This window comes from Rissa tridactyla, chromosome W (assembly GCF_028500815.1).
Source record: "Rissa tridactyla isolate bRisTri1 chromosome W, bRisTri1.patW.cur.20221130, whole genome shotgun sequence".
Lineage (NCBI taxonomy): Eukaryota > Metazoa > Chordata > Aves > Charadriiformes > Laridae > Rissa > Rissa tridactyla.
The window spans coordinates 4,639,769-4,656,669 of NC_071496.1; the positions used below are offsets into that span (position 1 = coordinate 4,639,769).

A 16,901-nucleotide genomic window follows, 5' to 3' on the forward strand; every position below is an offset into this window, starting at 1 on the left:
TGCAAATGTTTCATGAGCAGGGAGCTGATGGTGCCTGTGTCATCTGATGTCCTCTTTATCTTATTGTATTAGCAAACAGGAGAAGGGATCCCCCCCCCCCCCCCCATTCGATCGATGACTGAAGAACAAGGCAATCCCGGCTCCTGGGGACAGGAAAACAAAAGATATCAAGTGACTCGGTGATAGGGTATCTGACAAAATTATAGCAGAGATAGCAGACGTTTTTAACTAAATTGCAGCTGTTGTCCATTCCTGTGATCCTGGTGTTAACAAGATTAGTTATTTATTAATAAGTATTTGCAAAGTTACTTCCACAGTACAGTACTGAAGGCTCTGGGGAGATGTTATTGCAGCCTTTCAATACTTAAAGGGGGCTTATAAGAAAGATGGAGAGAGACTTTTTACCAAGGCCTGTAGCGACGTGACAAGGGGCAATGGTTTTAAACCGCAAGACAGTAGGTTTAGATTGGACACGAGGAGGAAAATTTTTATGATGAGGGTGGTGAGCCCCTGGCCCAGGTTGCCCAGAGAAGCTGTGGCTGCCCCATCCCTGGAGGTGTTCAAGGCCAGGCTGGACGGGGCTTGGAGCAACCTGGTGTGGTGGGAGGTGTCCCTGCCCAGGGCAGGGGGGGGTGGAACTAGATGGTCTTCAAGGTCCCTTCCAACCTGGCATGGTTATTTATGGAGTGTGGCACGGTTATTTATCCTCCTGCTCGGGTCTGGGGTCAGAGAACCAGGGAGGAAGGGACCAAGAGTCACTATATGTTTTCTGGGTTGCCTCTGCCAAAGCCATGGATATCTCTGGGTTGGTAGGAAGAAAGAAAATGTTACTTTCCCCAAATTTGCTTTTATGCCATTAATGGAGGCTTCCCTCTGGCCGAGTTGATAGCTGCTGGCTTAGTGACTCCAGCCCCCCGACATCCAGGGGCTGTGGGAGATGGTGTCCCTCCTGTGTCACAGTAAAGTGCTGCTGGCTCAGCAGATATTGGGGTATCCCTCTTTGCACAGCTGTAGCTCATCAAGAGGTGTATCTTATTTCAGAAGAAAACAGTCTTTTGGGGGTCCTATTGATGATAGAAACCTCTTTTTAAATTTCTCCCCTCTTTTTTTTCCTCCCAAATTTCAGATCTGGATATTAAGAAGCGTCTATCTTTCCTTTAAAGAGAAGCAAACCCTGTAGTAGGTTTTTCTTGTCTCTTGGAAGTTTTACTGTAGCATGCAGTCACACGTGCTGCACTACACTCAGGTGCTCGTCATCTCCAGGGCCAGGATTCCCAGGATATTTTGTAGAGGATGAAGGATAAGGCACTTCCATACATGCAGTCTCTTAAATGGCAGGTGTGTGTGACAGTAAATAGCTAGGAAAGCTTGGGTGACTCACGATCATCAAGACACTGTAGAGGTCCATGAGGAATGTACACTCCCATGCAAGGCAGCAAAGCTTGGATTAGCTCCCGGGAGATGCAATACTTTGAGGCTGCAGTCATCTTTTCCAGGGACATATGCCGAGTACTTTGCATGAAACCGCTGGTTTATCCATATGGAACAATGGGTGAAGGTGGACTTCAGTGATCTTGGCAGTGCTGACAATTGTAAAATGAAGAAAGCTACTCAAGAAATGCATGTTTTTTGTTAACACATTGTCTCAAATGGTGATGGGAGGGGTGGAATCTCCACTGTTGATTTGTAAATAGGTATACAAGCCACTTGTTCCTTTTGATGAGCACCATCCGTTTGATTGTGCTACGTTTATCATGTTCCTTTAGCGACTGCAGCAAAGGGTTACACAGAAAAAGCATTCAGGACATGCTGAGTTCATGGCTAAATTCTGCTTAATGTAATTTAGCAGCAGAATGGAGGAGGAGGGCAAGTGCTGTGTGGTCGCCAGCTCTCTTCCTGTGCTATATACAGAACTGGAGAGATGTATCACATACTTTTATGACAGATGATCATCAGTTGCAAAATCACCTCGTCTTAGCCCTGTTCCTACTGATCTTCCCGAACCGAGGCTTTGATTAATATTCCAGATCAGAAGGAACAAGGACTCCTCTTTGGAAGAAAGATTTTTTTTTTCTCCTTACTGCTAAAATGAGCTTTGGTTTTAAGCTTAAAACATTCAGGGAAGAGTTTTGTACCAGTGGCAATTTTATGTCTTGTGATGTAGAGGGACGTGCAAAACACGCTACCAAGAGAAGGTGGTGCTGCACCTGCCTTGGAGATGTGGATCGCACCATACTGCAATTTTCCGTAGTTACAAATGACTGATGAAATAAGAATTTTGAGAAGTTTAGATCACTTTTAGAGTTTGTTAGATGGGTGTATACAGGAACTATTAGCTCGTGTGATTGAACAAGCCAACACTAAACTAATTGTGACCTCCAAGTGTTGATTAAGTTGCAGGAGCACTTGCTAATATTTTTACGTAGGCACCGAAAAACCTTTGGGCCTGGCTATTAGACACCCCTCACTACACACCTGTGTAGTCCCATTGGAGAGTTAAAGTTGCCTGGAGGTGTCCTGCTGAAATGAGTTCTTACAAATTGGAAATGAGTCTTCAAAATGCTGTGGATGGGGCTTTGCAAGGAATCACAGCGGCTCTTCATCTTTGACCTCCGTAGTTGGCCATCGACCAACTATGACCTATGACCATCAACTATACGATCAACTATAGCTGGCCATCATCCTGTGATTCTGTGACCTGCAGGAGGGCTGCCGCTAGTCATTGGTACAGAAAATCGGTACTGTAAAGCAGATGAGTGCAAATAAACCTTTTGGAGCAAGCCCTAGCTGAGATTGGAAGATTTAGGCCCTTGCAGGTGTCTCCTTTCATTGGCAGGTGTGTGCTGAGCCAAGTTCAGGCACGGGGCAGGGGGCAGCTTGTGTATCTCCCACCTCTCCCTCTGCCCGGGCAGGACCTAGCAGCCCCAAGCACTGGAAGAATCCATCCTTGTTAGGCACACATGATCCATTTGGGATGGCTCAGCCCAGCTGGCAGCACCAAAACCAGCATCGAGGAACAGCTGTAGGCACCAGGCTGCCAAACCCACAGTGTGGCTGATGCTCACACCCGTAAGGACTGCAGTTTTCCAGCATTGCTGCTCTCCTCACACCCAAAATACTTAAATCTGAATGGAATGGAAAGTTCAGTTTTATATCTTTAATTTCCTGTGGCTACTTTTTAGACTGAATGTTGGGTTCTGGACTTTAACAGAAAATATCTGAGAGTTCCTGAAGAGAATCTGTACAAGATCTTGCTGAGAAGCAGATGTTAAATGCAGATCTATATATTCAGTTCTAGATGTGTTCCCCCCAACCCGTGTGTCCCATCACCCTGGATTTAATGTTCTGTAGCATCCAAGGCATAGGGCAAAGTGTCCTTTCTGAAGAAGGTGACCTTTAGAGGATGCAGGACTCGATCATAGTGGACTGCTTCAAGAAGATTTGGTGATTTTCACTTTTTCTTTTCATAGAATCATAGAATCACCTAGGTTGGAAGGGACCTTTAAGACCATCGAGTTCAACCACCAACCTAACTCTGACAAAAAATATCACTAAACCGTATCTCTAAGCACTATATCTACCTGTCTTTTAAATACAACCAGGGATGGTGCCCCAAACGCTTCCCTAGGCAGCCTGTTCCAATGCTTAAGAACCCTTTCAGTGTAAAAAATTTTTATTTTTACAATGTTTTTGAAGTCTTAAGGCACTAATTGTGATTCCTAAGTTTTTTCAGAAATTCCGAACTCTGCCTGGGTAGTTTTTTCATTCTCTGGTTGCAGAAAGAAGACTGAGGAGCTGCTTTTGCTCCCAGGTACAGCAGTCCCCTCCACTGGTGCATCAAATTTCGGGATTGCATTGGTAATTTAAGGATCATGAGTTCCGTTCCCATTATACTTTGTTAAATAAACATCTCCCAGGCTCTCCGTGAAGCTGTTTATCACCATGTCCCTGGGTATTTGGACAAGTATCTGAATACTGTGCCACTAAACAGCAGGATTGCTGGATGGGAAGCCTGGGCAGAAAACCGTACCGAGCTACAAGGGACTAAGCACAGACAGGGAACTGGGGAAAGTCCGATTTTTATTCCAGCTTGAGTCAATCCCCTGCACAGCCTCAGGTGAGGCGGTTTACCTGTCTGAGCCCCAGGAAAGCAGAGAGTCCCGGTGGGGTTGGTGTTGAGAACATCTGACTGCTGCCGGCATGCTATGATTTACCGGGGGTTTCTGTGTCAGCTGTTGAGGATGTGACCAGGACGTAACTTCCAGATTCACAAGATATTTTTTTGTCTGGTTATGGTGTCCTCTTGGCTGACTATTGCCGCCCCAACAAATAGTCGTTTATTCTCAGTGCCTTGTGGGCACAGATGTTTCCCCAGGCATTGTCCAGAGGAGCTTTTCTTCTGCCTTTGGTTTTTCTTCCTTGCTGGACACTGCTCTGCAACACAATGTCACAAACACCTGAGTGGCAACACTTAAAAAGCAAGCAGCCTGAAAACAATAATTGTGGCTTTTGTTGATGGATTTATGTGCATTGCAAGACTCGCTGGACACATATCACAAAGCAGTCGTCCATCGTTGCTGTAACTGGATGTGGCTGTCTAAAAACTCTTGGTCTTTCCGGCACTTCACCCCCTGATGTTCAGATCTGCTTTATTTTTCCACATCAGTTTGGTGTCCTCCTTTTTATATCATGGTAGTAACTCCATCAGACTTGCTCTGTCAGCTGCAAGTCTTAATCAGGAGATATTTGCAAAGAAGGAAGAGGTAGGAGGTGGGAAGGTCATAGTTTGTATCCGTTCATACTTGGGTATTTTGTGTTTGTTTTTTTTTTTTTTTTAAAAATCCTTTCTAAGGTGCTGGTTGGATAGTAATAGCTGTCTGTTGTGAATGATTACGTCGTCGTGTTATGCTTGATTCATAATGACATCTAACAACGTGCGTGTAAATATAGGTAACACACGTAACTTGTATTTATAACGAGCTTCTGACAGGTGTCAGTCCCTGCTCATGCCAAGCATTGGCCTGAAGCGTGGCTGGAAATCAGGTCTTGGTTCCTCAGCTGAGAGCTGCCAAGGGCGCAGTGTCGCCTTCCGATGTGCCAGCCATGGGGCGACTGCCCCTGCTCATGGCATCATCCCGTCCTCTCCTGCGGTGGCTTTGCCAGCTGTTGCCTTGGTGGCTTTGCCAGCCGTTGGCTCCTGAATATGGTCCTGTTGGATTCACTGCCTCAGGCCAGGCAGTGTTGAAACATGTCACTGTCGGTGTGTTTTTCTCTGCAAAAACAACTCAGCTGTTCCCTGGGGAGAAGAGGGAGCATCCAGCATCCAACAGCTGCAATGCCTCTGGGCCGAGGCTGCTGGGGCCGGGGGGGAGTCAGCCAAAATGTGATCTTTGGTGAAATTGCTCTTCCTGCTATCCGGGTGCTGGGGGTCAGAGCAGGCAGCGAGAGCGTCTCTCCTTGGTCTTGGTTGTCCTGCTGCCTGGACAACTAGAGGAAAGTGGGGCTCTTGTTTGAACCTGGGGACGTGATAGACAGCAGGGAATTACTTTCAGTTGCGTTCTGCAGACAGTTTGCTCTCCCACAGACTGCAGGTAAAATCAATATCGTATTTTACCCAGGCTGCATTATACGCTTCCCACTGGACAGCAGTGTCTAATGTTCTTGTCCACAGTTGTGATTCAGAGACACCCAGGCCCTCCTTGTCTCCAGAAGATAATGAAAGAAATGGAACAGGTTTTTCTTGCAAATGTTTCCCTTCCCCGAGGCAGTGTTTTCCTCCAGCGCAATTTCAACTTGAATAACAAAGATGTCGATTGCTAAGCTAATTCTACTTTGCTGTTCCAGCAAAGAACTGAGATGTTTTTCCTGGTGGTGCTAAGGCAAAAGCACTTTTAAGTGATAGCCCGAGCACCAGATGAATCGAGTTTGGCTTCCTACGGTGCGTGAGAATGAAATGTTGATTTTGCAATAGCTGATGAAGTAAAACAAACTCCAAACCACAATTACTCTGCCTGTGGGAACAGACGGGACAGTATTCAGCTTTGGACTTATATTTTCGGAGATAAATGATGTTTCAGTTAAAGATGATGCTATCTGTGTCTACTAGTGGTAAGTTTGCAGGGAACTTCCCTAATTCATGTCCATGAAGTGTCTCAGAATGCAAGATACTACTAATTCTGCAATTCTTTATATAATCTATGAATAACAGAATGTATAATGGTGTGCAGAAAGTCCAAATATTCATGGAAAAAATCCCTCTCTTTTGCTTTGAATAATTAATTTGGCATCCATGCCGGACTCGAAAGCTGCTTTCGCTAAAGCATATAAAGAGCAGCAATCTCTCATAGCGTGTGAGGCCCAAATCTGTTCACAGTTTTGCCAATATGAATCCAAAGTCATTGTGCTCAAGTCAATGGAGTTAGTCATGATTTGCCCCAGAGTGAATGAGAGAAGAATTTGACTCATTTTGTGTATGAAAAAAGATTATTACTCAAATTGTGGCTTGATAAAAACAAACAAGTGCTGACTTTAAAGGCCCGTGGGTAAAGGATGGTCCTGATAAAACTGTAACCATAGTAAGTATTTAACTGCCGTGTTCATGTGCGTAGAACATCATTTAAGCAAACATAACCTGTAACAGTCAGCACAGACCCTTAAAAACTTCCAAGTATTTTGCATCAATGTCAAGGCACTCTTCAGGTGCTCCGAGACAAACATACGCTGAAGTGCTTCAGTAGGAGCCAGAGTGATTAGTGCTTTGCTTGAATCAACGTTAAGTGAATATTGAGAATAATCAGTGATTCCCAACTGGAAATACGGTGAAGTGCAAACAACCATTACCACTGCCGAGGTAAATGCGTCCTGCTAAACCGATGCATCCGAAGGTAGCTCTGATAGACAGCTTCAAAGGAGTGTGTGTTGGTTTGGGTTTATATTCAAGATCCAGATGGCATCTTGCCCGTTTCTTCTACTGCCTTGGTCTAGGAGGGTTTAGTTCTTGCCCACCTTGTGCGTGCAACCTGGAGGTACGGATTTGCAGATCTCTTCGAGGAAGCCTGTGGTGCTGAGGGAGATAAGGTTTGCCATGGGTGCAGTGTTGGTATGTGGTAGATCGGCTCAGAGAGACGTAAATCCTCCCCCTCTACTCTGCCCTGGTGAGGCCACATCTGGAGCACTGGGTCCAGTTCTAGGCTTCCCAGTTCAAGAAAGACAAGGAACTGCCGGAGAGTGTCCAGTAGAGGACTATGAAGATGACCCAGGGACTGGAGCATCTCTCTGATGAGGAAAGGCTGAGAGCCCTGGGGCTGTTCAGCCTGGAGAGGAGAAGACTGAGAGGGGATCCCATCAATGCTGATCAGTATCTAAAGGGTGGGTGCCAAGAGGATGGGGCCAGACTCTTCTCAGTGACGCTCAGTGACAGCAGAAGGGACAACGGGCACAAACTGGAACATGGAAAATTCCAACTGAACACAAGGAACAACTTCTTTCCTTTGAGGCTGCCAGAGCCCTGGAAGAGGCTGCCCAGAGAAGCTGTGGAGTCTCCTTCTCTGGTGATATTCCAAACCCTCCTGGATGCGTTCCTGTCCAACCTCTTTTGGCAGGGGTGTTGGACTAGATGATCCCCGAAGGTCCCTTCCAACCCATACCATTCTGCGATTCTGTGTAAAAGGCAGAGATACTGGAGGGTGTCAGTGCACTGCAGGCTGCCTCCAGGACACCAGTGCTTCTGTCCACACTGGGAAGTTTCGTGCCTGCAGACACTTTGGGACTTTCACCCGTTCTGTTTCACCCGCTATCCATGGCTCAGCTCTTGTTTCTGCTTTCCCTCTTCCTTACTCAAACTCTTTGATGAGTCCTCACCAGCTTTGCTGTCTTATTCCACTTGTTTAATCACTCTTGTGGCATAGCCCTTAATTTTTTTTCTACCAAGGGCCACTCTTGCTAGAAAACAGTTAGGCGCCGGCATGATCTTCAGCCCGGTTCTCCATATTCGTTGTATGAGAATGTGACCTGAAGGGATCTGCAGCCACTGCCATAATTGGTGCTAAGCAGTCCCACGTCGTTGGAGTCAGAAAAAGCTGAATTTATCAGCCAAAGCACTCTTCTGCCCTGAAGATATTCCTTCCTTGTGGAGCTAAGGGAATTTTGCATGCTTTTAGCTAGAGGATTGTCAGTCTTTAGCTAGACTTGTCAGTCTTTACAGCTTTACAGTCATTTTAGCGACCATTTTGAAGTGAGTGTTTCTCTACTCTGGCCATTGGATGGATGGGTTTATAGTATCAGCTCTTCCTGCAAGACAGAGAAATGGATGTAAGTTCTTCCAGCGATGCTTCAATGTAACCCGATACTGATTTTGCTGTGTCTTGTGCTTGAAATGACCATTTTGGAATGATTATTTTCAGCAAAAAGAAACTCGTGTCTATTATTTACTTTATTGAGTTTGTATATGCCCATGAAAAGCGGTAATGGGTTTGCAGTCCACAGCAAATCAGTTCTGTTTAGCTTGCAGAAACTTTCCCTGGTTTCCGAAGACTTCATGGCAGATAGCTGAACACTGGAGTCAGCTGAAGATTCAATATCTACCAGATGAGATAAGTGAACAAAATTCCACTTGATTGAGACAATACTTGGAACAAAAGAGTCTGTATCAGTGGCTGTATTAAAAGCTTTATATTGACTCTGCCTAGCCCAGTGGGAGAAAAGGAGGATTTGGAGACTGGCCTGAAAGTCAAGCATTCCTATATTAACACTCTAGATTACTGTAACCTGGCCATGTTCTGGGCACACAGAATAGACTTACCTTGACCTTGAGGGTGAGATTGTTTGCCAATTAAAAGCACCTAAATGTAGGTGTCTTCCTGGGAGCAGTGGCCCATGCAGCGTGCCTATGTTCAAGCTGGGATCCTGTACCCTACCTTTTACTTTCATGACCTTTTTGGGGCTCCTATACTCATGGTGCGCGATGAACTCAGCCAACACTGGTAGGAAAAGCATTAAGGAGTAGCAGAGATGGGCAGAAGCACCTTAACACTGGCTTAATGACTGAGCAGTAGCTTAGGTGAAGAGGCATGGACTTTTGGGGCACCCTGTCCATATTTGGAGGAAGGCGGATGATCAGTGCCAATATTTGACAAGGGGCAGGGGTATGTCATGGTTTACACCTTATGTTTGACCAAGAAGGAAATAGGGATATGGTGGGTGTGAAGCCATCCACTCATGGAGAGGCTAAGAGATTTCTGCCAAAGCACATCTTGATGTACTCAAGTTACTTCAAGTTGTGCCAGGGGAGGTTTAGATTGGATATTACGAAAAAATTCTTCACTGAATTGGAAGAGGCTGCCCAGGGCAGTGGTTGAGTCACCATCCCTGGAGTGTTTAAAAGATGGGTAGATGTGGTGCTGAGGGAGGTGATTTAGTGATGGACATGGCAGTGCTAGGTTAATGGTTGGACTTGATCTTAGAGGTCTTTTACAACCTAAATGATTCTGTGATTCTGTTCTATGATTCTTTGTGTAAGATCAGCAGGAATGAATATAAGGCGCTGTTTTTCACACTATGGAAGCCGAAATTTATTGCAAAGCTCTGAAGAAAGTTCTTGTTTCAAGTCCTGCTGACTAAGATGGGAAAACCAGAAACTCTTGAGGTGAGCAGCTGGTAAAACAATGCAGTGTCTGTTTGGAACTGGTCTCTCAACTGACTCAGTGGAGGAGATGTCAGTGGGGTTGAACCAGCCATCCCAAACTCCACTTCGAGAGCAGATCTCTTTGAGGACCTCAAAGGTTCCCCAGTATGTCTCTCGCTGATGTCAGACAGCTAAAAGCAAAGCCATGTACATACTCGCATCTCATAAATTAGTAAGGGAAGAGGAAGACTGTGGATGCACTTGGAAACTTCAAGGGTAACCGTAAAATCCCTGCAGATGGTCTCTTTATTTGCATTCAGTGATTGCTTCCATTGAGGAGGAGTCTAAATAGTAAGATACAGCCAAATCTGGAGTGATATACCAAAACCTCATTCTATCCTGAAAAAACTTGCTATAATTTCTATTTAGCTGTTGGACCAAGCAACAGCCCTGAAAGAAATCTTGAACTGACTGTGTGCATCAGTGTCAAAGGATGGGAAAAGAGCAACCTTTGAACTTCATTAGTTTTCAAAGAAATATTGCAGTTTTGTTGGCTTTTTTTTTTCTTTTTTTTAAACCTTTCAATATAACAATATAAACTGGATGGATTTTTTTTTTTTAACTTTGCCTGGTGATAAGCATATATTCCTTACAAGACTGATGCAGGTGGAGGATAAGCAAAGTGAATAAACAGTTGGCCAAACTTATTTACACACTGCTCCTGTTAAATGAATTGGGAGATTCTGGAGAATTTGGGCAGCTATTTTCCATCAGCGGAAGGGTTTTAAGGGCTGGCACCTTTGCACCATAGAGGTAAATCTTTGGTGAATACTGCTGCCCACAATCCTGAGAATATTCACAGCAGTGATGGAGGTGAAGCCTCAGCAGGTAATTCAGACCTCTCGAGTGGTGGAGAGGGGTTTGAAACATGGGGACTCAAAATGAGGAGAAGATTGGAAATCCCATGGGACCATCCAGAAAAAAAGGAACTTTGTGGGAAGGGAAGACCTAACTTGCATGATGAAACACATGGAATACTTGAGATATTTAACTTCTGTCTTTTCTTAATCTTCGCCTTCACAGCTGCAGCACTGAAGTGGCAAAATTGATCTTTCTAGCCCAGATTCCACCAGATTCCAGCCCAGATTCCAGAAGCGTGACTTCCCCAGAAATCCAATTTCAAGCTTTTCGGCTATTTCAGCTTTATTGTCCCAAGTCATAAAGTACAAGATGTTTATGCTTGGGATTTGCTAAGGTTGGACGCGTTCTCTCAAAGTCAGAATATCCGATTATTCAGGAGCAAACTCCTGGGGTGGTTAAGAAATGTCATTAGTCTACAGTTCTTGTCGTCTTATATCATGGACCCTGTTCCCAGCAAAGAGGCTTGGGGTACGAAACGAAAATGATGTTAACTGCAGCATATGCTCAGTAATGACCTGTGCTACTTGGGCAAGGCTCAGCACATCTGTCCTGGTAAAAACTGCTCATCCACGTGCTCCGTGCGCACTCCAGTGTGTGTAAGGTGAATGTAGGGTTGTGAACCCGATGTACAAATTTGTACGTGTTCATGGCTTGTGTTTTCTTGCAACTGTGAGACTCCCATTGCGGGAATTAGAGAAGGGTTTTGATTTTTAAGTTGGGGGGGGGGGGAGTATTGTGGCTTGTTGATGGTGTTGTCTTAGACACTTAATTTCCTTGTATCCCATCATCTCATTTGTTAGGAGTGGGAAAGTGAAAGTAGATCTGCCTGACTTACACCTTCTGTGAGGAAATTAAGGTTAGATGTATAGATGAGGGGATGTCAATACCCAGAGAGGTGCAACAGACTGGTTCAGGAATGGGTTTCACTTGATGTAACATGAGTGGATGTAACACGACAGACTCTGCCTGCCACACGTAACTTATTAGTCCTAGCGCTTCTCTAACAATGAAAAGAAAAAACACCCACTTACTAGAAAACCTGTGAACTTATGGATTGTTGTGATGACCCTTTTTTTCCCTCCTTTTTCATGGGGAAAACGCCTTCAGCCACCTGCCTGCCAGCAAGAAGCAGGGCACAACTTGACCTCACCCCCTGAAAGGAGGAACAGGGCCAAATTTTCCGGAGCTTCTGTGGGGAGAGGGGGATCGGTGCATTAAAGGACCTTACATCCAATGAAAGCTTGGAGAGGGATGCTCAGCTGTAACTGCCAATTTACAGCAGTAATTCTGAGAACTCAAGTACTTAGCAGGCAGGCTGGGCAAGATGAAATGATGAAAGCTTAACCTTTCCTCCAGCTTATAGATCTGAGACTGAAATATTGTCACTAGCTAATGACCGTTGTGTGGTCTAAAACCAAAAGGGGCCACCAGGATGCTTGGTGTGGCCACAGGCAGTGCCTGTAGGATGCTCTGGCAGTGATAAGTACATCCATGGTACAGGTAAGTTGTCATACGCTTTGAGATGGCCAGGCATAAACGGGTGCAGCAATATTATAACTTAATGACGTAAGCTCGCTGTTTCCAAAGCAGAGTCGAGTCGGCGCTGGAAAGCCACGAAGCAATCAGTGGTGAATCACTGGGGCAGGGTGGCTTACGAGTCTTCCTCCTGTTAATGGCTAATGCGAGGACGTCGTCTGTCTCTCCGTTCTATGCCAAGCATCTCCCGTTGGCATGTGCGAACGCTAACAGGAGGAAGGTGAAATGAAAACATTGTTCCTACATATTACTCATATGCAAGCTGTGGATTTCATATATTCTTTTTTGCAAAGAAACCTTCTCTTCCTTTCAGCCCATAAATGAAATACGCCAAGCCAAGGGATTCTTAAAATTTAGCCGAGCACAGATCAAACGTACTGTATTTATTATAATAATGTACCCTTCCTGTCCTATTTACATTAATGGAAAGGTGAGGTTAGGAGAATATTGTGGTATGTTTTTCTGTCTCAGTGCAATAGAGCCGCTGGAAATGAGGAGTGGTTTCTAATCAGTTTTACATGAGTGGCCTGGGTTTTGCTCTAGCACTCTGTCTACATCCTTTTCAGTTAAAATGTGGATTTAATTTCTTCTCCGTCGTGCTTTGAGGGAAGAGTGTTAGTGGGGAAAAACTTTGGTGCTTTGAGTAAGGAGTCCCAATACGGTTTTTGTCTCTTTTGAATATATTTGAGGTGTAGTGGGGGAAAGACGGACGCTAACAAAATACATGAGTCCTGATGCACCTGTGAAGAAGGGCGGTTTTACAGCATTAATTCTGAGAAATCATGTACTTAGTCAGGCTGGGTAAGATGAAATGATGAAAGTTTATCGTTTCCTCCCACTTATAGGTCTGAGACTGAAATATTGTCACTAGCTAATGACCATTGTGTGTTCTAAAGCGAAAAGGGGCCATCAGGATGCTTGGTGTGGCCAAAGGCAAAGTTTTATAATTTCCTCCAATTCCTTCTGTATTGAGACAACCGAGACATGTCCTTCAGAAAGGTAACCTCTTCCCAAGCCTTAAGTCCTGTTCAAACTCCACTCGTCATCCTGCTTAAGAACTGCGTGTCTGACTGTAATTTGAATTTATCTAGCTTTACCTTCTGGACATCGGGTCTTGTCATACCTTTCTCCACTTGAGTAAAAGGCTCTTTTTAACTCGTGTCTCTCCCAAGCAGATATCGATGTGTGGTAATAAAGTCACCGCTCAATCTACTGCTTGGAAAGATCAATTGATAGAGCTTTGAGACTCTAATTTAAGCATCTTCCTACCTTATTCTCCTCATGATTTTACATTTGGTCTCTGGTAAAGTCTCCAGAACAACCGAAATGCAAACTTTCTGGCTGTAGTGATTTCTCAGCTTTGTACAAATGTCTTACCAGAACAAACAGGAAAGCGTACATTGCACTGATGCGTGCATTGCACTGACACGTGCATACACGAAAAATGGCTCAACAGCTTTACTCTAACACTTCACATAAATTCATCTGTTATACATAAGACATGCACATGCGTTATGGTAGGGGAGGCGATGTATTCACAGAGAAGTGCTTTATTTTCAGCAAAATCCTTCCTAACTCTGTCCCTCTCTGCCCATGTAAAGCGTCTCCAGCAGTTTTCGTTTGATGTGAAGTTTTTCACCAGTTCTCTTGACCCTTAGCACTGATCATGCCTTGCCCCGGAGATGGGTTTGTTTCGGTGGTGGATGCAGAGATCTGTCTCTGGGGTCTTCAGCTCAGGTTTGGGGATGTCTTGGATCTGTAGCTTATCGGGTGAGGGATTTCTCCTGTTGTCCTGATCTTTCTTTTCTCCTTCCACAGTTTACGAGGTGGTGACAGTGACGGGAGATGTCCGGGGAGCAGGAACTGACGCCAACGTCTTCGTTACTCTCTTTGGAGAGCATGGGATTACTCCCAAGACTCATCTCACAAGCAAGTGAGTATCTGGAAGGAAATCTCTATCTTTGAGGCCTGCTCTTCAGTAACTTTTATTGCATTTTGATGAAACGTAATATTGTGCTGATGGATGCAGAGGGGATAAATCTAAAAGGTGTTTTGAGATCACCAGGGAAATCTGAGTTTTTGCTGTTGCATGTTCCTTACCAAACCCCTTGCAAACCTGCATTCCTTTCTGTAGGTGGAAATATGTGTTCAGATCCATATTATATAAGGCTCACACTTGCAAGGTGTGGGGATACGTGCTTTTCTTAAAGCTTAAATTAGGAGCTCCCAATTTAGGAGCTGAGAATATCCATTGCTTGTTGGAGTGGGCATGATGGGCCATGTTAGCATGCCTAAATCCCACTGAGGTCTCCATGCTAAGTCAGGTACCGAGATAAGTGTCCTTGAACGTTTCTGAAGAGTAACTCAGTGGGTTTGAAGCAATGTTGTTGATGGGTAAACACCCACACTCAGCCATAGGAAATCTGAGGCAAGCAGAAATGGAAGAATTTAAGCTGTTTCCTAATTTAGGCTGTTTCCACCCTATCTGCTGTGTGCTTGGTCGCACACCGTTGTGGTGGCACTGCTCTGTTTTCCTCCAGCTGATGCCAATGCCACCCTCTGGGTGCAACTTCTCAGTTCTTATGACTATGTTGAACTTAGTGGAAACCATATTTTATAATTTAACAAGCTACTATTAAACTTTTGACTCTCTCCATAGCTTTTTTTAAAAAAAAGAAAAAGCGAGCATCAGGGCCAGCAGGTGCTCAACTCCTTTAACAAAGTCCCAGCTCTGCATGTGCTAATTTTCCCTTAGCCAGACAATTGCACTAAGAGCAGAAATCCCTTCTCCGTGGGGTCTAGGAGAGGCTGTGTGTCTCTGTTTTTCGGTGTTCTTATTGTTTTGGTTTTCTTGAAAATGTGCTTCGGAAATTATTAATCCTGTGCTAATGTCACACGGTAACTTCACATTTTCTCCATTTCTACAGCACCGACAAGAGGTACCTGCAGCTATTTTAAATTTTACCCTCAAAAGAGCTTCTCTTCCCAGTGAAGCAACTCAAACATGAGAGTCTGTAAAGAAAATGATATGGGAATGGTAAAGAAAATACATGAAATTTCAGCCCTGTTTGCCATATTTGAAATTCAGAAATCAGAGCAAGGCAAAGGTGTTTTATTATCCTGGCATCTCCAGAAACACCAGCGAGAACCTGCTGATTGTATGTCATCATACATCTATACAAAAGTGCTTTGTCTCCGTTCTGTGATTTTCATCCAGACAACCCAATGAACTTATAAAGCTGAATACCATTTCTCTTGATTTAACAGAGATGGAAACCGAGGCAAGGAGGTAAAAGACGACATGGTCCCATAGCAGGTCAGTGGCAGAGGTGGGAGCAGCAGCAGCTCTGCTGGAGGAATTGCTTCTAGCACCCAAACCTGCCTTGTAGTATTTGGCAAAGCCATCAAGGCAACATCTGCTTTCCAGGGAGTTTTCTTGTGGTCAGCATTTACATAGAGAGCCATTTCACTGTGCAAGCGCTCTTCTGCATGTGGCTATGGAAAGAATCCAAATATTACCTTCCAAAAGAGAACACCAAAACCGCGTGTTCTTTAGAGAAGAAGTCATGAGATCCCTATAATAGATTTCTTAATCAGCTGTGACTGGTTGCACAAGTCATCTTTGCTGGCACTGGTGAATGCCTGCTCTTTCCTCACTGCTTTTTTTTTTTTGTGAAAGAAGGAAAGAATCACACAGAATGATTCAGGTTGGAAGGCACCTTAAAGATTATCTAGTTCCAACTCCCCTGCCCTGGGCAGGGACACCTCCCACTAGACCAGGCTGCTCAAAGCCTCAAGAAGGGACACGCAGGGATGATTTTAAGTTGCAGCAGGAGCAATTTGAGCTTGTTCAGACCCGGGTTGGCATTTTGGGCTTGGTCCCTGCTGCTGCAGAGAGCAGATGGCTGAGGTGTTGGTAAGCAAGGATGAAAGGCATGGGAAGCCAACCTTCTGGAGTTCAGGGCTCTTAGAACCAGTCCCGTAGGAGGTGACCGCTAGAACTGCAACTACAACTTTCCACTGGGGATTTCCCAAGCATCGGGGAAATTTCTGCATCTCTAAGCAAAGTCTGGTGCATTACAGAGCTTCGTCGAGGAACAGAGAGGGAAAAGCTAGTCCTAGCGTAGGAGTTGTCTGCGGATCTGTTTAATTGATAGTCTTGTCTCCTAAATACGAAGCAAACCATGAAGTCAGTTTGCCCCCAAATTTATTATGCAGCTTTGTGAATATGGCAAAAGGATGGAATCTCATGCATCTTTCAACTAAATGTTTACACGAGTTCATTTATGACTGCAGATGCATGACATTTTATAGGTGTTTACGTTTCCCCGTGTATGACAGAAAGCTAAAATATCATGCATCGCCTAAAGACGGTACTACCGTTTCAGCTTCTGGTTACAATAGGTTTTTCTTATTTCTTTTGTGATTGTGTGCTGGTAGTGAAATACATGACATTTCAGATCTTTTTGTCATGTGCGGTAAAGGGAAGGCATGGCAAGCTGATGAAATATCATGTGTTTTTAACATTGGCCAACAATAAGGTAACTGTGAAAAACAGACACAAATTTTCATCGTGACTTGTCAGGAGGAACATCAGTTCTGGAAGTGGCAGGACCCATATTCTTCCCCAAAAGATGCATTTATTTAGGCCAGGAGGTTTAGCCAAGGTAGTAGTGTTTGGGTCCAGGAGGGACTGGAACGAATCCTCCTTTGCATTTTCTGTCTGCCAGTTTGGGGGACGGTAACACCTCCCTGCCAGTGCCGGAGGTGGTGGATGGGTGCTGACAAAACGCTGCTCAGCCCAGGCAAAATCCTGCTTAAA

The 16,901-nt window shown here is 44.7% G+C and overlaps 1 protein-coding gene across 1 annotated transcript in view; it reads left to right on the forward strand.

Annotated features, from left to right (window-relative positions):
* LOC128902103 (lipoxygenase homology domain-containing protein 1-like) overlaps positions 1-16,901 on the forward strand; it is a 153,412-nt gene that overhangs the window by 2,572 nt on the left and 133,939 nt on the right. The window contains exons 2-3 of the mRNA XM_054184480.1: positions 13,898-14,012; positions 15,007-15,018. Of these exons, the coding sequence (XP_054040455.1) occupies positions 13,898-14,012; positions 15,007-15,018 (127 nt within the window). The remainder of the gene's footprint in view (positions 1-13,897; positions 14,013-15,006; positions 15,019-16,901) is intronic.